Raw genomic sequence first — 18,508 nt, forward strand, 5'->3', positions numbered from 1 at the left:
AGAATCATGACCACAATTTCTCATTTGTTCCGGAGTCTTTCATCCTAATCTCATCACTCTATTTCTTACTATATCTAATTATTTATCTAGATTATGTTTAATTTTTTTAATTTTTATTTTATTTTATATATCAAATATAAATAAAAAAACAAATATAAGAAACTCATTAAAAGTTCTTTAGAAAACATTTTTGTTCGTATCAAACACGATAACACAACCCTATGAGAACAAATTATGTGTTAATTTTCTTTGAAAAATACATAATTATTATGATAAAAACTACTATAATTTTTTGTCATATAAATGTATATTATTTAATTTCTTTAACCTTTTTTCAAGTAAAAAAAATTAAGAAAATATTACTCCCTTTCTTATACTATGTCCCTATCATGAAAAATATTTTATCTATTTAATAACTCTTTTTATCCTCTCTCTCTTCGAATTTTTAATAAGTCAGAGTAGTACTTTGTTGTTAAAAATAAAAGTTAATAGTCAAAAGGGTGTTAAACATAATAATTGATAATTTTCTTTTTTGTTTCACTTTCAAGCATTATAACAAATATATTTAAGTATGATATAAAAGATTTTGAATCAAATTTTATAGCCAAATAAATATGTAGGTCCCTAAAGTTGTTCGCGCTTTTCCACCCAGGTACCCCAACTAATCAAGATTCCTATTAAATCCTTTAACCCCCTATAATTTGATCCTTTTAAATATTCTTGGCTGATGTGGAGCCAAATTTCAATAAATTATTTTTGGTAATTAGACGCGTGAGATGAACCTTCCTCACGTGGAAATTTTGACCAATACACTCCAACCCAATTACACGTCAGTGCCACATATTAAGTCATCAAACCTAAAAATCAATTTCCCCCAAATCACTTCTAACCCGTTTCTAAACGAGAAAACCCTAAGAATCTCTCCCTTTCAATGACTTTTACAGCTGAAATTCTTAGATTTTAAAGTGATTTTGAGTGTTTTGTTGAAGGAATTGCAGAAGATTGCAAACGATTTTCGCAGTTGAAGAAGAAGAAATCGACGAAGAAGATAAATTCGACATTGGAACTTGATGATTAAGAAGAAATCAATGAAAAAGAGATATAATATAATGAGGTAAAGAGGAGAAATAATGATGAAGAGAAACAAAAGAGGAGAAATAATGGAAGAATGGGAGAAATTAGGGTTAAAAGGCGGAAGAAGATCGTTGGTGGGTGGTTCAAGATCCACATCAGCGCTTTTAAAGAGTCTGCACGCGCTTAAAGGACGTGAGATCACGTTTGACTTCACATCAGCCAAGAATATTTAAAAGGATCAAATTATAGGGGTTAAAGGATTTAATAGGAATCTTGGTTAGTTGAGGTATCTGGGGAAAAAGCACGAATAACTTTAGGGACCTGCGTATGTATTTGGCCAAATTTTATCGTTCTAAACTTTATTATTTTTATCTAAAATTTATCGATGGAAAAATACTTTTCCACCTAATAAGTGAAAATGACATCAAGCAACCTATATTATATTATCAAAATGCAATGAACCACAAATAAAAATGAATTTTGCAAAACAATTAGGATTCTTTTAAAATTAGATGTGAGACGAAGTCATATAATAAGACATTTAAGTACTTTTGAGGGTCCATTTCTACTCGGTTTTATCATTTCACTCGTAGAATAAATTAAATGTATAGCATCGACACGTTATACGTAACGCGGTGAGGAATTATGAATTCGGATAAATCCGTTAGGTTTTTCACATTTATATTAGAAAATTAATCAAATATATGTACATTAACACGTAAACCTAAAAAAATATTGATTTAAAACCTCAAACTCTTAATTTTGGCTCGACTCTGCCTCTCATTTACACGTAGGTTGAACGCATATTGGTTTATAAATCATATTTCTTATCGCTAACATATGTATATGTGGAGATTCAAGTCCAAAAACTTGAGAAAACGATATAATTAATTTCCTTGGTTTAAATATGTTCCTTTTTTATGATAGCAAAATATTAATATTGGAACACAAAAGAAACATGTTGATGTTTAATAATTTCTTTTGTTCGAGTTTAATTGATCTAGATTCACATTAAATATTGTCACAAATTGTAGAAATTATTATCATTAAACATAATATAACAATAATAATATCATTCTCACTAAATGATTACAACAAAATTATTTATTTGCCACCACAATATTTTACAGGTGCTCCCTCGATCCTTTTAAGAAAAGTAGATTAACACATAAGTTCAATCTACTTTTTTATTTTTATCCTTATTAATTATTATCAAACTTATTAAAATAACTAAATATTAATTAATTACTAATTTCAATATTAACTAATAAAAAATAAAATTAAAAGAATATTTTAAAAATAGTCTCGAAAATTGAACCATTAAATTAATTTGAAAAATAAAAAATATCTTTAAAAATTAAATTAATATTAAATAGAGGAAGTAATATTTATTGATTTCTCTTTGACATGTTTTTACTCTTACTTCCAAAATCCCAATAACACCCGTGACTCATTTTCAAGGGTTACTTTTTTTTTTTAATCCAATTGTGACTAGTAAAGTTACGGATTTAATGAAATTTTAATATAAATATCAAATATCGAATGAAAAATAAAAAAAATTTACTTTCAAGATCTTAATAACACATGATGACTCAATTTCAAGGATTATTTTTTTTTTATCCAATTTTGACGACTAAAGTTTCGAATTCAGTAGAACTTTAATATGAATATCAAATATCAAAGGAAAAAAAAGTGGGAGAAGTTTTCAACAAATGGAATCGTCCAACATGCATGCCAATATTTACATTGTGGATGTAAAGTCAGCTCTAAAAAATGTCTATGTTATATATATATATATATATATATATATATATATATATATATATTAAATGTAATGGAAAAAAAATGTACTGTAGTGGTTGAAATGTTACCGTCACCTTTAATTTTTCCCCTATGTTCATATATAAAGCCCATGCTAATTATTAATTATCTATGATTTGCCAAAATGACTTTCATAATTCATGGTTTTGAATTTTGGTCATAAAAATATAGTGTTCATTAAACATCAATTAAATTTGTTTATGATGAAAGAAATTACAAATATTTCAATACAGAGAATGTGCTCAAATTAATCATAAATTTTGCAAAAAATTTCATGTGAAACTCCTGCCCACTAGGCTACATATATAGCACTAATACATTGTGTTATTTAGGGTTGTGTATCAGCTGGTTCGGTTCAGTTTTTAATTTTATTAAATTGGTTATTGGTTATAAGTCTGTAGAGATGCTAAATCGTTATAGAATCATTAAGATATTAACTTATCGGTTATTGGTTTATTGGTTTTTGATCATTATCGGTTCGATTATCGGTTTAACCGTTAAGATTTGACACAAATGAAAAAACATTGAAAATCACTTTGAAACAAGGTGACAAATCAAATAAACCATGCACTTGAGTTCACAAGTTACATCTTGCTCAAAAGCAAACACTTTTACATTGTAGAATAATTAAACATTTGAGACAACCAAAAATAAAAGTAGAAAATCAAAATCTAAGTCGAGGACTTAATATACAAAATGGTATAAATATAATTACTTAATTTACTATCGGGTTATCGATTAACCCGTTAAGAAAAAACTTTAAACCGTTAAGAACCGATACCCCGATAATCAAAAAAATTAAAATCATTATCAAAACCAATAACCCAATATATAAATCAATAACTTTTTCATCGGTTGACTTATCGATTTCGGTTCAGTTTTGAACAGCCCTAGTATTACTTGTTGAATTAGTGCCGGAGTAATCAATAGATAAGACACCGTTTTGTTTCAATTTATTTATTTAATTTTAGATTTAGCACTAAATTTAAGAAGATAGAGAATGGTTCTGAATTTTATAGTCATAATTAAAGATATCATAATCTTTATTGAATTATAGAAAACCTTTAAACTATCATAAATGATATGTAGACACCCTCCGTCATACTTTTGGGATGTAGGTACCCCTAGCGTCGAAAAACAGGAGCATATATACTCTTTATACTGACGGACATACACGTGTCATAATCTTATTCATCGATTCGACATCGGATAGATGAATAAGATTATGACACGTGTCCCTATTTAATCTTTCATTATAGTGAAGGGAATACTCTAGTATACTATTTACTATAATTCAGGGATATATCTATTTTTTTCTCTCAAATTATTTATATTTAAAAATTTCAAGATATGATTTATCAACGCGTTGTTTTAAGATATTTGGATTCTTAGTTTATGAATTAGAATTTGTTTATTTCAATGTTTATGCGAATAACTTAAATTGTATGTCTAAATAAATTCAACGTATAATGAAAGATTTAAAAAAGCTTTTCAAAGTTCATAACATTTTGAAATGAATTTACACGGTAACAGTCACACAAGTTATCAAAATCTTTAAAGCTTACTTCCATCACGAGCTTTAAACTATTAAAAGAAACTCGTTAGATTTTAAAAAAATATCACGTAAATTGATACGAATAAATCATAATTTATGGTCAAAGAATTTCTCATCCTTGTTCAAGTAATGCACCAACACTGACATGTATAGAGACATCAGCAAATACATACAAAAATATGAATATCTCAACCCCCCTCCATCCCCACCCCACCCCACCCCACCCCACCTCACCTTTGAATTTTCCACATAAACACGGTTCCTTAATGTAACAAAGAACCTTAAAATTTGTAAATTTTCTTTTGTATATACTTTGTACAAAGTCCTCTTGAGTTTTGTAATGGACTAATTATTTTTTATGTACACGCTATGACCAAACCCAAAAAAATTCTTGAGAACTTTTTGAAACCTTTTTTCTCAATCTCCAATAAAGGTATGCAAAAATTCTTGTGTAGGTACCCTTAATCTTGATTTTTTTTTTGGTTCTAATGCTGATTTTGGGTTTTTCTCTTGTTGTGAATTGACTAATCAAACAAAAAAGGGAAAAATGAGGAGGACTTAGAGAAAATTGCAGCACAAGAACAGAAGCAATTCCCTTTTGAAGTTCTTGTTTCTGCTACCAAAGATTTTCACCCAGATAACAAGCTTGGTGAAGGTGGATTTGGGCCTGTATTCAAGGTAATATATAAAAAAACAAACTGAAAATCAACAAAATTAAGTCTTTTTTTGTGATTTGGGTGTTAACAAAAACTCAAGCTTTATTGAAAAGATTGAGTCTTTTTTGTGATTTGGGTGTTAACAGAAATCAGAAGCTTTTGTTGAAAAAAATTGAATCTTTTTGTGATGCTTGAAGAAAATGAATCTTTCTGTGATTTGGGTATGAACAAAAACTCAAGCTTTCTTGCAAAAATTGAGTCTTTGTGTGATTCTTGAAAAAAAAAAAGGAGTCTTTTTGTGATTTGGGTATTGAACAGAGAAACTCAACATTTGTTGAAAAAATTGAGTCTTTTCTTGTTTATAGGGGAAATTAAGTGATGGGAGGCAAATAGCTGTAAAGAAGCTTTCACATAGTTCAAGGCAAGGGATGAAGGAATTCAAGAATGAAGCTAAGTTGTTGGCTCGTGTACAACACAGAAATGTGGTGAATTTGTTAGGGTACTGTGTACATGGAGTAGAGAAGTTGCTTGTGTATGAGTATGTTGCTAATGAGAGCCTTGACAAAATCCTCTTCAGTAAGTTTAAGTACTACTAGTTTTTTTTTTAACTTCTTAGATCAACTAGATTTTGTATGTGCTTTTAAAATGAAATGAAATGACATTCATTGAGACGCGTAGTCAGGATTTTTAGTTTATGTGTTCTAGATCATAATTGTGTTTGTTTACTGAGTTTTGGATAGATTTTTCGTACCTATTAGATGATTTTTTTAATGCAATAGGTTTGAGCCAAAGTTACCGGGATCTGCAGAACTAGTAGACACCTGTGGCTCCACCCTTGTCTTCACTATACAAAGATTAAAACAAATTGAGCTGCAGATGAATGATCTTGTCAGTCTTTTGAGGAGTGAGATACTGGAAATAGCCTTGGGATATGCATTTTCATTTAGCCATTGGGTCCAGAGATTTGTTCTCTCAGTTATGTTCTCAGTAATCTAGTTCAAACGATCTCTTTGTCAGTCCGTGAAACCACTAGAGACCGTCATATTGTTCTGTATTCGTGTGTTTTAGTTGCTTAATAAACTTTAAGCTAAAATGTTCTTTGAACTCCAGTGACGGACATAACGTTTAATGTTTTCTCGAGACATCCAGCAACAAACTTGTGGCTGTTCTTTCTGTTGTCTTTCTTCTTTTTTGATAACTTTGGTGTGTGGGGCAGCATGTGTGCACCTCTACTACTTCGTGGAATACTTGCATCCTCCTTTCAATAAATGTATCATGTAAATCTGTTCTCCAACGGTTCGACGGATGAAAAGAAATTACTTAGTTTGTTTTTTTGCCTTTGCTAGGATTCGTACCCCACCCATTGTTTTCATTCCAGTTTCATCAACCTTAGGCGGCCGCAGTACATTATTGAAACTTCTTCTGTCGGAAACAGCCTCCCATTCCCCACTAAGGTACACCATACACTCCCCAAACACCACATGTGAGATTACACTGGGTATGTTGTAGTAGTATTTGTAGATATTGGAACTCCTTGTACTTCTCAAGAATTGTGTAACCCTGAAACATCATTCGACGACATTTGAGGACCTTAACTTCCTCATGTAAAACTTATCTGCTGAAGCAATTTTTATTCCGAGCCCGAATATAATATCATTCTTCAAGCAAGCAATTTTTCTCATAGTGGTCTTAGTAAAACCAGACTTTATGAATCTTTTCAACCTTTCTGAGTTTTGAGCAAGAAGAAAGATGTTTAGTAGTTTTAGAAGCTAGTACTGACTCGTATATTTTTGTATTAGAATCTGCTAACAGAGATGCACTCAGCTGGAAGCAACGGCATGACATAATTGTTGGCATTGCTAGAGGGTTGCTATACCTTCATGAAGGATCACATACTTGCATTATCCACCGTGACATAAAAGCTAGCAACATCCTACTTGATGACAAATGGGTGCCCAAGATTGCTGATTTCGGAATGGCTAGACTCTATCCTGAAGATAAAACACATGTTAACACCCGTGTAGCTGGTACTAAGTATGATTCTATCAAACCCTATAAACTGTGTTTAGTGACGACTATGTAGAAATTTCGTTGAAAAATATATTGCCCAAGTACACTCGTTCGATATTGCTAACAAATCTCTTTGATAATTTAACTTGGAAGCCAGTGGCTATATGGCGCCCGAGTACGTTATGTATGGACATCTATCAGTGAAGGCTGATGTATTCAGTTTCGGAGTTGTAATTCTGGAGCTCATAAGTGGCCAGAAGAATTCAACCTTTAACAGAGATCCTGATTCTCGAAGCCTTCTTGAATGGGTAAGAACTTGATTTCTCTGCGCTCTTCAGTCTTGATATTCCTTGAAATTTCCGGATTACAAGAAGAAGAATAAGCACTGCTGAATGCCTTCGTTCCTGTTGAGTATAATAGGATAGTCCTCGGGATCAATTCGAGCTTCCTATAAACATGCAACAGAAAAAACAATATAGCCATATGGTAGAACTTTTTTACTACTTGAATAGTAAGATCAAACTACTTTTGTCTATGTTATGGTGCAACACATAATCAAATCGGTAGGTGGAGGGAGAAGGACTTTACATATAAGGTATAGGGATACTCTTAACGGTGTGAGGCCTTCTGGAGAAAACTGTGTGACTGTGACCCTAAGTGGATAGTATCACACCATGTAAAGGTATATTTTAGGCCGACTTAGCCTATAAGCAGATAGTAGAGCCAATTATTTGACGGGTAGTATGGAGATGAAGGCATTGTAAATGCACAAAGGAAAAACACTATCAGTCCTGGTGATTGACCACACGGTACTAGGTCTGGGGAGTGTGTTGTTCTCGAGTGAATCGTGATTTGAGAGAACATTTGTGGAGCTGCAAACAAAGTCTCCTATTGGTAGTTGAAGTAGAAAAATAGCTATATATATGGTGTTGGGATGGTCTTACGGTGTGAGGGGGTAAAACGTGCATGCTTGGCCCGAAACAACAGTATCAAAACATGTTAAAAGTGTCTTTGAGCGGGGTTAGCCTAACTTTGTACCAGATGGTGATCATGATTAAATGTTGTTATGGTTGTAGGCGTACAGGCTGTACAAGAAGGGTCGGAGCTGGGAGATTATGGACCCTGCACTGGCACAATCGGCTATCCCCGATGAGATAGCAATGTACATACAGATTGGCTTATTATGCATTCAATCGGATCCACCACTACGTCCAACCATACAACAGGTTGTGGTGATGCTATCGAAGAATCCTGGATCTCTTGATAGAGAACCAACTAGACCTGGATATCCCGGATCAAGAATTAGATCTCACAGACCAGGTGGTGGTACGTCACACACAGGTGGAACCTCGGGTGCATCCAATCCTTCCACATTCAGCTCATCGTCTAGTAGCAACACTGTTACTGCAACTGCAAGTTCATCCACACCTACAAGACGGAGATCGGACCCTCATGGTAAACGTCCTGTGAGAGATTAGGCGCGGCGTTGTTGAAGATATTTTCTTAATTCTTTTTGTGTATACATTCAATTTTTGTAGCATGTAAATTGGTTACAAATTGAGTATCAAAGAGTAATGATGAATCTTAGTGACAGTTAACATGTAAAAGAAGTGTATGTAGTTACTCTCAGGAAATAAAACTACCTGGCATAATACATAAATGCGTCTTTTAATTTGACTTTGTTTTACATTTATATCCTCCAACTTTGTGTGTGCATGAGTAGATATTTTAACATGTATAAAATTGATCAAATAGACATGAATTTTACGTGGCATAATATACATAGGACATCATGTAGGATGAATATTGTCACGTCGAGCGTGTATCTATTTGTTCAATTTTATACAATTTTAAGTGTCTATTTATGTATATGCAAAATTGAAGAGCATTCAGACCAAATTAAAAGACATATTTATATATTATGTCTTTATGCAAAGATGTCATGTTTTGGTTCCAATGGCTGTTGTATATTATATCGAAGATGGAATAATCTTTGACTATAAATATGAGTAATTTTTGCCAAACAAAACCTAGATGGATTAAAGGAGATACTTAGGATACACTTGGTGTACCATATAAAAGGAGATAACTTTGGGATAAATTTTTAGTACTATAAATCGATCGATAGTTACGAAGTTTGATATAACTCATTTCAGAACAATAAATAGTTAAAATGACAAAAAAATACTATGTCAAACCCTTTTTATGTTACTTTAACATATTTTACACTTATAAAATATATTATTATAAATAAACAACTTATTCTTAGAAATTATCAATTCATAATAAATTTAATATAACAAAATCAAACATTCACTAAAAAAATATCAAAATAACTAATCCATCATAATTAATTTTATCATAACTGACTTACATATATTTCTAGCAATATAAAAAAGGACTTGCATATATTCATTTTACCTAACGAATATGAAAATAATAAATTAATATGCCTTCATATTTTTAGATCATAATATTTGAAAAAAGTTTGTTTTTAATAATTTACTTAAAAAAATTAAAATATTTTTTTTAGTGAAATATTAGTTGTACAAAATTCAAAACTCTTAGTGGGACCGGTTTCCAAACTTTTGGGCCGTCCAAAATTCATTTTTTCTAAATATGTGGGCCCCACCTTTCCGCATTCTCATGTAACTGAGAATCTCCTGTCTGTTAGGACACAAATATATCATGTTCCCTCACCATTTTCTCTTTAGATTAAAAAACAATATTATAAACTCTTAATATAGATAAGAATTACTATTAATTATTCATAAAAATTATGTCATTAAAGATAAGTAATTTCAATTTATCTATTTCTAAATATAAAAGATTTATTACTCTTTAATGAACTAAAACTAAAAACATATCATATAAATAAAATATACTCTCTCTGTCCCTAATTATTTATATACTTTTTAATTTTCAGTTATCACTAATTACTTATTTATTTTGTCAAATCAAAAAAGGACAAATCTTTTTACTTATTATATCTTCAATTCATTACTTTGAAAAAGTGTAATTTTTAAAAAAAAATCTTAAGTTCTTAATTCATCAAACTCATAAATCGTAGTTAATAGTAGTAAAATGATAAACTTACCTTGTCGGTCATTATTTTCTTTATAAATATGACAATTTAAGAGTGATCAAGTAATTAAAGATAAAAGAAATTAAATAATATTGTAAATTCATGAGCTTAAAAAAACTTACAAAATTACAAGAATTCTCGATTTGAAATTTTAGAAAAGACCCCTAGTTATTTCAAATGCTATATTTATATGAACCTTTTTTATTTTTTTAATTCGATGCTCGATACTTTTATTAAAGTCTGACTAATATATGGAATAGTGCACATTATTAATTTATATGTATAACGACAAAACACAGCCATGTCATCAATCCGCGTGAAATTATTTTCCTTTCATCTCAAATTAAATCTGAACCGTCCATTTATATATCTGAAACGAATTACCAACTGTACGATCATTCTCCCATTGTTGATTTCATCCATTTAAATCCTCTTCTTCCTCTGCCATTTTTTTCACAGATTTTTGTTTTTCTCTGTAACAAAAATGGCTACTGAAGAACATAATCTAACTTTGCCTAGTTATCCTGATGTTAGTCACAATTTTTTCAATTTTTTTTTGCTAGTTTTGGTAATTTTTTTTTTTGTTAACAATTTTGGTAATTTTTGTTTGTAGATGATTATGGAAGCTATAGATGCGTTGAATGAAGAAGAAGGGTCGAATAAATCAGCTATATGGAAGCAAATTGAAGCGACTCATGGTACACTACCACCAGCGCATGGTACACTCCTTGCACATCATTTGAATCAAATGAAGCAAGCTGGGCAATTAGTTATGTTGAAGAACAACTACATGAAGCCAAATCCAAACGCGCCGCCGCGCCGTGGTAGAGGCCGTCCGCCGAAGCCGAAAAGTTCAGTTCCGGTACCGGATGGGTATCCTAGACCACGTGGAAGGCCACCGAAGGAGCGGGATCCGTACGCGCCGATAACGGTACCTATGAAGAAGACGAGTGAGGGTAGCTCTGGGGGAAGTGGGAAGAAGCGTGGAAGGCCAAGGAAGTATCCGATGACGGAGGATACGCCGGTGGTGAAGCCAATTGGTGCTCCGAGAGGAAGAGGAAGGCCGCCGAAGGTGAAAACTCCGGTAGCTGCAACTGTAGGGGCTTAATTGAAGAAAGACGAATTAAATTAGGGACTTGTATGGCAAAATATGCTAACTTGTTGTTTTTCACTTTTTATCTGTTTTGAATTTTCATGTTTAGTCCCTGTAGTTTTGTTTTAATTACAATTTGTAGGAAGAATTGTGTGACTTTGTGAGTGATTTTTATCATGTAATTGGGCCAATGTAAATCCAAATTGAGGGCTTTTTATTTATATATAAAAAAAAAGGTTCAGTATTATTATTCTGTTTTATATTCCTTTTTTAAAATTTATTTTAAATTTCACTTTGTGTTACTTTTTGCTTTTTTTAAATTGTATTGGCTAATAGTTTAAAAAAGGAAAGCTGTCCAAAGGCTTTTTATATGTTTTCTTTATTAAAAAGTTGGAATTCTCATTGGTAAAGAAAATATAAAGAAAGGTCATTAAATAAATAAAATGGAAAAAAAAAAAGATACTCTTTATTTAAAAATAATTACATACTTTTTTTGTTTAGTTTTTTTTTTTTAAAAAAAAAGCTCTATTTTTGGATAATATATTAATTTTAACCTTTTTAACACGTTTATGATTATAAGATTAAAGAATAATTTAGTACTTTAAAGTTAAAATTACAAAATTCAATACTCTCTCTATTTTATAGATATGTAGGATAAATGAAAATATTCTCTATCCCTCAATATGGAGACCTAATATGGGTGTTGTATTTGAATTAATGTATGATATTGAATCGTTTAATAGAGTGTATAATATAATACTGAATAAATTATATTAGTAAAGTTGAAATTAGTTGTGTTGTTGTTTAGAAATTTGGTTTATTGAGGAATTTTTTGGTGAAGTGTAATAGTCTAAAAATCCTACCAATAAAATATTAAATTTGGTCACAATTAATACATAATTTTGTCTTTATCCATTATCTTAGCCAACCAAACATCCCTAGCATTGTCTTGACCAAACTTTTGTATTTCCATCTACATAATTTATTGAGATATAATTTGTTTTTTAATTTTTCGTATTAAAGTTTGATTATTTTAAATTTGTATCAGGTAGAATTTCGTTCAAGTGAAAAATATTTTTTATCAAAGATATTTTCAATATAATCAAAATATTAAAATGGTGATCGAACTTAATTGTTGCCAATTTCAAATTCATGGTGCTTTCTTTTTTTATGCATTGATATATCTTTAGTAAGTTCTTGAAAACTCAATCCCAAGTAAAAAATTAATTTACCATAGATCTTTTATTCCTGAATATATATTCATGCTTTCCAATGTATATTTTGTATCTTCTCATTTGAACAATTTGTATTTCTGATTGTATTTGTTTCATAATTAAAATTGACTATCTTAATTTGAATTGTGATGCAAAAATTGAAAGAGTAAAATATAACGTTTAGCAAACATAAAAATCATATTTGTATGTTATACTGCGCTCCATAGTAATTTTTTGTATTTGCTATAGAGCTAATAATATGTAAATTTCGATAATCATTCCAATTTAAAGGTATATATTTGGAATTTGTATACTAATAAGAAACCGACTTGGTTATAAGTTGTATAGGTATATTTATTTTTATTGTGATTATAATCGTATATTATGTATTATATGTATTTAAATGTAAATTTGTATATGTATATGAAACTGTATTTTTGTATACATATAGATTTGTAGACAAATCAATGTCTTGCTCTATACAAATACAAATTATACATTAAATGTATAATTTGTGTTTGTATAAAGCGAGAAAGAGAGAATTGACAGATGAATATTTATATTGTATAATTTCAAGTGTATAGGACGAAGAGATTTGTATTTGTGTATATAGTTTTCCCTCACTCTATACGCATTTGTGTTTGTATAAAGTGGGAGAGGTGAGAGAGATTTTTGGGAGAGAAACGAATGCAAAAGTGTTTGTTACGAAATAGAATTAAATGAAACGGTGGTTATAGCATTTGTTTTGAATTAATAGTTTCTTATTTGGGAAAATTACTTTGATTGGTACTTTTTATCAAATAATTATTGATTTTAGTGATACTTTTTATTTATTACCATTTTTAACAATACTATGTTAAATCTGCAATATGTATTAAAAGTGAATTATGTATGCAATATATATATATATATATATATATATATATATATATATATATATATATATATATATATATATATATATTATAACTATTTTAAAAAAATATATTATGCTTGTTTGGTAAGAAATTGATACATTGTATTACAAGTGTATTAAAATGTGTGATAAATGTATTATTCATCATTAAAACTTGTATTACATGTGCATAAATTGTTCTTTGTAATATGTATTAAAATTATATTAAAAGAGTTCAAGTGAGAAAAAAATATTATTATTATAAGTGATATATATTTTTCTAAAACATTATATTTGTGTATGTTTCCCTTATCATTATTTCATACAAGTTTTCTTAAATTTAAACAGATAAAAGTAGTAGGGGAAACTTACGTAAATGTACTATTTAAAAAAATATTTATCATTTATAGCAATAACATTTTTTTTCAGTTGATCACCTTTAATTCATTTATAATACAAGCTTAATACATATTACAAAGAACAATTTATTATTCATATATAATACAAGTTGTAGTGATAGATAATACATTTATCGTACATTTTAATACACTTATAATATAGTGTGACAATTTTTTACAAAATAAACATAATATATTTCAAAAACAGTTAAAATTCATATATATTGCAGACATAATTCACGTTTAATATATATTATAGATTCATCACGATATTGCTATAAATGATAATAAATAAAAAAATATCGCTAAAATCAGAAATTATTTTTTAAAATGTACTGATTCATATAATTTTTCCAAACTATTATGGCCCAGAATCATTGGGCCGTAAGTTTCTCTTTTCTTGGTCCATGATTGTCCCAATTGAATCCAGGCCCAGGAGAAGCAGCCCACTACAATCAAGCCAATTCAGATTTTAGCTTCATTTTTTTTCCTTAAGCGGAGGCTAATTACATTCTATTCCACAAGTTTTCTCAATTACAAAAATCTTAAAAATTTTCATTTTTCTCGAATATATTCTTTGATTTTTCGATATATTGAAAATGATACACTACTTAACGGGAAAAATGTATCCGAAAGAAGATCCAAGAGATTTTTATTATTTTTTAAAAATGATACGAAATTTTAGAGATTATGATACCTTAAATTGTTTTATTTTTATAATTTTTTGATAAATTTATTTAATAAGCATATTTAAGAGTTATTACAAAAGGAGTCTAGGCAACAAAGTGTCTCTTATGATATAATATATATATATAAAAGTATATCATCAATCATCCAAAATTATCTACTTTACTTTTTTTATTATCTAATTAGTTATTGATTAATTATATCGTACAAATTCTTTATAAAACTAATAGCTAAATTTTATGTAATTATCCTCATTTAAAAATAATATATAAATTTTCATAACTAATCTCTATATTATTAATATATATCTAACTCTAATAAGCTACTAAACGACCCTTACCACATAACTTAGATTGAGGGTACTGGCAGAATTAAATTCTATGGAATTAATTAATTTTCAAAGTCTATTATATTAAACTATACGGCAATATTCTTTCTTGTAATAACTAATGATGTAAAATTTGTTGAAATTATTGTATTGCCAAACTACCCTAATAACTTAGTAACGAAATTGTTTTTAATAGAAAATATTTTACTTTTAATAAAATTTTATATGTCATTTAAATTAATCGAATATCAAAATTAATAAAAACACTAGATGATAAATAAGCTAACACATAAGTGATTACTAATTAAGTCAATTGCAAACTTCCAATCATGACCCTTGAAAATATTTTCTATATAAAATTATATGTCGTAATCAATTTTGGAATATAATATCAAATTATATTTTTTTCACACATTGAAGATAATATCAAATTTTTAATTTTTTAAAATTATTAATGACAATAATTATGTTTGAAGATTATAAATATCTTCATTATAGAGCAACGATTAATAAAAATTAATTATATATTAAGATATAATAATAAAAATAATTCAACTAACATTTTTTAAAAAAATATATCACAATAAATAATTTAAAATTAAAATTACAATTAAGAAAAATCATATAATATCTTAAAACACGCGGAATATGAAGTTTCTTAGGAGCTGTAACTTTGAATTGTCAAAGTTTGATTAAGGCCAATTATTTATTATTTTATTGGACCCCATTTCTGTTTGGCTCTACCATATTAAATAAAAATGACAAAAATGGTAATTTTATTTTGGGATATTATTTTTTTTATTGTCGGAGTTCGAATTGGAACTCCAACTAAATTCGAATCATACAATACAGAGCCGATTCGAGGGTTGTGTTGCCAGGACTCGAACCCGAGACATTTAGTTAAGGATGAAACATTTTCACCAGTGTACCACAAACCATGTTGTTCATTTAAAATAGTCTTTAAAGTGTGTTTTGGACATGTTCGATTTTTTCATGTGTTCAAAAATTAATATTCTTAATCTTATTTAAATATTCAATTGAGTTAATAAAAATTATGAAAAGAAATATAATTATAAAAAATCTCATTAAATCTTTTAAAAATTGAGTAACACAAACACTATATTATACATCAAAACACAGATTAACAATCATCAAAGAATAAAAAAAAGGTCTCAGATTTAACGAAATAATCAGAATCCAATACGAATACGAAATACCGAATAAAAAAAAAAGATACATAGATAAAAACAATAAGTAAAAATAAAACAAAAAAAATTACACCAAGCTTAAAAGGAGATTAAAAACAATCAAAGTTGTTTCTCCAAATGTGCCTAAATTATTATTTTTTTCATAATTCTAACTGACAAAATTTATTACAAAAAATTTGACATAGTCAAAATTATTAATTTTTTTGATAAATAAAAAATAAAAACTTGTATTTTTTAGATCTACCCTCAAACATAAGTGGACCAATCTCATCATATCATTACAACTATATACTAAAGTCAAAAGTTTAGTAAAATATCATCACATTATCTAGTTTCAAGAACTTAACTCATCCCTTCATCTTTTTTTCTTCTTCATCAATCAATTATCATGAAATCTTCAACAATTTCATTAAGTGATCGATACCAGAAATTTTCCTCTTCAGGAGACGATACGCCGTCGCCGATTCGCTCGAAAACTCGATTTTATGTTGATACGATGGATCCACAACCTGCAATGTATAGAAAAAAGAAAAATGATGTTCCATGGTCAACTGGATTATGTGATTGTATGTCTGATCCCAAAAATTGTAAGTTTAATTTTTGAGATTTTGATTTGAATTTTTTTCGTATCGTTCACTTTTAAAAAAAAAATATCGTATGATTCTTAGATTAATTTAGTATCAATTTTATAAAGGACCAAAATTACTAATGGACTAAAAAAATGTGTTTTTTTTTTCTTCATTTTTTGTTTGATTAGGTTGTATTACATTATGGTGTCCATGTATCACTTTTGGACAGGTAGCTGAGATTATTGACAAGGGATCTAATTGTAAGTATTTTATTTTATTTTTGCTGATTTTATTATGTTTAATAAATAACGAACTCACTTTTATTTCAAAATAGAAAGATCAAAAAAAAAAATTAAATGTGTTAGAAAAATTTTAAATAGTTCAATTGATTAACTATCTGAATTTTTATTTCGGGAACGAGTTTTCGAACTCTCTTACTTATAATCCTCTCACACATTCTCTTACCCTCTATTTTTTTTTTATTTTAAAAAATAGAGGGTGTTGACTTAGTCATTGAATAGTAGGAATCATTTAAGTTTAGGTAAAGATTAATCACCATCCATTTATTTTTATTCATTAATACATTCATCTTGATATCTTCACCTCTTAAATTTGATTTATGTTTGTCAAATTGATTAATGATAAGTTTTATTCAAAATATTAAATGACTTTTTTTATTTGTTAAATGACAAATGACAATAAGTCGAGTTAACTATTTATGATGATCTTGATTTGTTTAGAATTGAGACGCAACTGTTATTTCTCTTCTTTTTCCCTCTTCAATTTCATAATTATACCTTTTTTTTACCTTAATTTTTGCAGCTTGTGGAGTAAATGGGGCATTATATACAATAATAATATGTGTGACTTCTTGTCCATGTATTTACTCTTGTTTTTATCGTAACAAAATGAGACAACAATATTTGTTGAAAAAAAGTCCTTGTGGAGATTGTCTGGTTCATTGCTTTTGTGAAGCTTGTGCATTGTGTCAAGAATATCGTGAGCTCAAAAATCAAGGAGTTGATATGTCAATTGGTAAGAAAAATAAAATTATTTTATTTTTAATTTTTAAAAATAAATTAATGTGAAAAGTAAAGTCAAAGTCTATTAGCTTATTTGATCAAATTTTTAAAATTTACAAAAAATGTTTTTGTGAGTATGAGTTTGTGTTTGGTTACTATCAATTGAAAAAACATATTCTAGTAGTCATTTAATAACGAATTTTGTGATCGAACTATCAGTCATTTCAAATAGTATCAAGCCAGAACAAATCAATATTAAAAATAGATTGTGTTTTGACAAAATTAGAGCAACTATTTTCGTTTGGTCAAGATGTTAAAAAAGAACAGTCTCTCTATTTCTACGAGATAATAGTAAGGTATGTCCCCTCTTCAGACCTCACTTGTGAAATTTCGCTGAATATGTTATTATATCTTTCCTTGAAAACTAGATTCAACACTTAAATATTTCTAAAATAAATATTTTTAACTTAAAATATGAGATATCTCAAAATTATAGTTTATTATGAATATTTTGTCTTTTAATTAAGTTTCTTAATTTAGTTTTATTTTATTTTAACAGGATGGCATGGAAATGTGGAGAGACAAAATCGTGGTGTGATCATCCCACCAACAGTTGAAGGTGGAATGAATAGATAAAGATTATATTTTTTTTTAGAAATCGAAGTAATAACTGCGATATAATAAAGAGATGCATTTAGTTGAACGATAGAAAATAATAATTTTGTTAGTGGATTATGATTGTAATCAAATTATGTACATGATTATTATAAGTATATTGTTAATTTTATCGAGTTCACGATTTCGAGATTGATATGATAAAAATTCACCATGAAACCCTCGTGAATATGATATGGGAACGATAAAGAGGTGGAATATGTTCGTTTCATTCGCAC

General features: G+C 28.6%; 3 protein-coding genes across 4 annotated transcripts; all 3 read left to right on the forward strand.

Annotated features, from left to right (window-relative positions):
* The first annotated feature begins 4,418 nt into the window (after window positions 1–4,418).
* LOC101268273 (cysteine-rich receptor-like protein kinase 43) lies at window positions 4,419–8,793 on the forward strand. 2 transcript variants are annotated; one of them, XM_069296412.1, is made up of 7 exons: window positions 4,743–4,883; window positions 4,992–5,128; window positions 5,253–5,327; window positions 5,472–5,682; window positions 6,906–7,140; window positions 7,274–7,424; window positions 8,193–8,793. In XM_069296412.1, exons 3-7 carry the CDS (start codon window positions 5,307–5,309, stop codon window positions 8,592–8,594), a joined length of 1,020 nt encoding a protein of 339 aa, XP_069152513.1. In that variant the 5' UTR covers window positions 4,743–4,883; window positions 4,992–5,128; window positions 5,253–5,306; the 3' UTR covers window positions 8,595–8,793. The 2 variants fall into 2 exon arrangements, with proteins under 2 accessions (XP_004236942.1, XP_069152513.1); XM_004236894.5 differs by lacking the exon at window positions 5,253–5,327 and having other exon boundaries at window positions 4,419–4,883.
* Window positions 8,794–10,507: 1,714 nt separating this feature from the next.
* On the forward strand, window positions 10,508–11,541 carry LOC101268754 (HMG-Y-related protein A). The gene is made up of 2 exons (XM_004236896.5): window positions 10,508–10,730; window positions 10,815–11,541. The coding sequence occupies exons 1-2, from the start codon at window positions 10,686–10,688 to the stop codon at window positions 11,307–11,309; spliced, it is 540 nt and encodes a 179-aa protein (XP_004236944.1). The 5' UTR covers window positions 10,508–10,685; the 3' UTR covers window positions 11,310–11,541.
* Window positions 11,542–16,131: 4,590 nt separating this feature from the next.
* On the forward strand, window positions 16,132–18,406 carry LOC101267985 (protein PLANT CADMIUM RESISTANCE 2). The gene is made up of 4 exons (XM_004236893.5): window positions 16,132–16,611; window positions 16,782–16,853; window positions 17,416–17,628; window positions 18,175–18,406. Exons 1-4 carry the CDS (start codon window positions 16,413–16,415, stop codon window positions 18,249–18,251), a joined length of 561 nt encoding a protein of 186 aa, XP_004236941.1. The 5' UTR covers window positions 16,132–16,412; the 3' UTR covers window positions 18,252–18,406.
* Window positions 18,407–18,508: the final 102 nt, after the last annotated feature.

Source organism: Solanum lycopersicum, chromosome 4 (genome assembly GCF_036512215.1).
Source record: "Solanum lycopersicum chromosome 4, SLM_r2.1".
NCBI classification, from domain to species: domain Eukaryota; kingdom Viridiplantae; phylum Streptophyta; class Magnoliopsida; order Solanales; family Solanaceae; genus Solanum; species Solanum lycopersicum.

What these genes read in the sequence shown, in the direction of transcription:
- LOC101268754 (XM_004236896.5), top strand. Translation starts at nt 10,686, where the DNA reads ATGGCTACTGAAGAACATAATCTAACTTTGCCTAGTTATCCTGAT. An exon ending in CTTTGCCTAGTTATCCTGAT is followed by an intron (nt 10,731 to 10,814) that starts GTTAGTCACAAT and finishes TTTTGTTTGTAG; the next exon opens with ATGATTATGGAAGCTATAGA.
- LOC101268273 (XM_004236894.5), top strand. Translation starts at nt 4,820, where the DNA reads ATGACCAAACCCAAAAAAATTCTTGAGAACTTTTTGAAACCTTTTTTC. An exon ending in TTTCTCAATCTCCAATAAAG is followed by an intron (nt 4,884 to 4,991) that starts GTATGCAAAAAT and finishes CAAACAAAAAAG; the next exon opens with GGAAAAATGAGGAGGACTTA. An exon ending in ACCCGTGTAGCTGGTACTAA is followed by an intron (nt 7,141 to 7,273) that starts GTATGATTCTAT and finishes CTTGGAAGCCAG; the next exon opens with TGGCTATATGGCGCCCGAGT.
- LOC101267985 (XM_004236893.5), top strand. Translation starts at nt 16,413, where the DNA reads ATGAAATCTTCAACAATTTCATTAAGTGATCGATACCAGAAATTTTCC. An exon ending in TATTGACAAGGGATCTAATT is followed by an intron (nt 16,854 to 17,415) that starts GTAAGTATTTTA and finishes TAATTTTTGCAG; the next exon opens with CTTGTGGAGTAAATGGGGCA. An exon ending in AGGAGTTGATATGTCAATTG is followed by an intron (nt 17,629 to 18,174) that starts GTAAGAAAAATA and finishes TTATTTTAACAG; the next exon opens with GATGGCATGGAAATGTGGAG.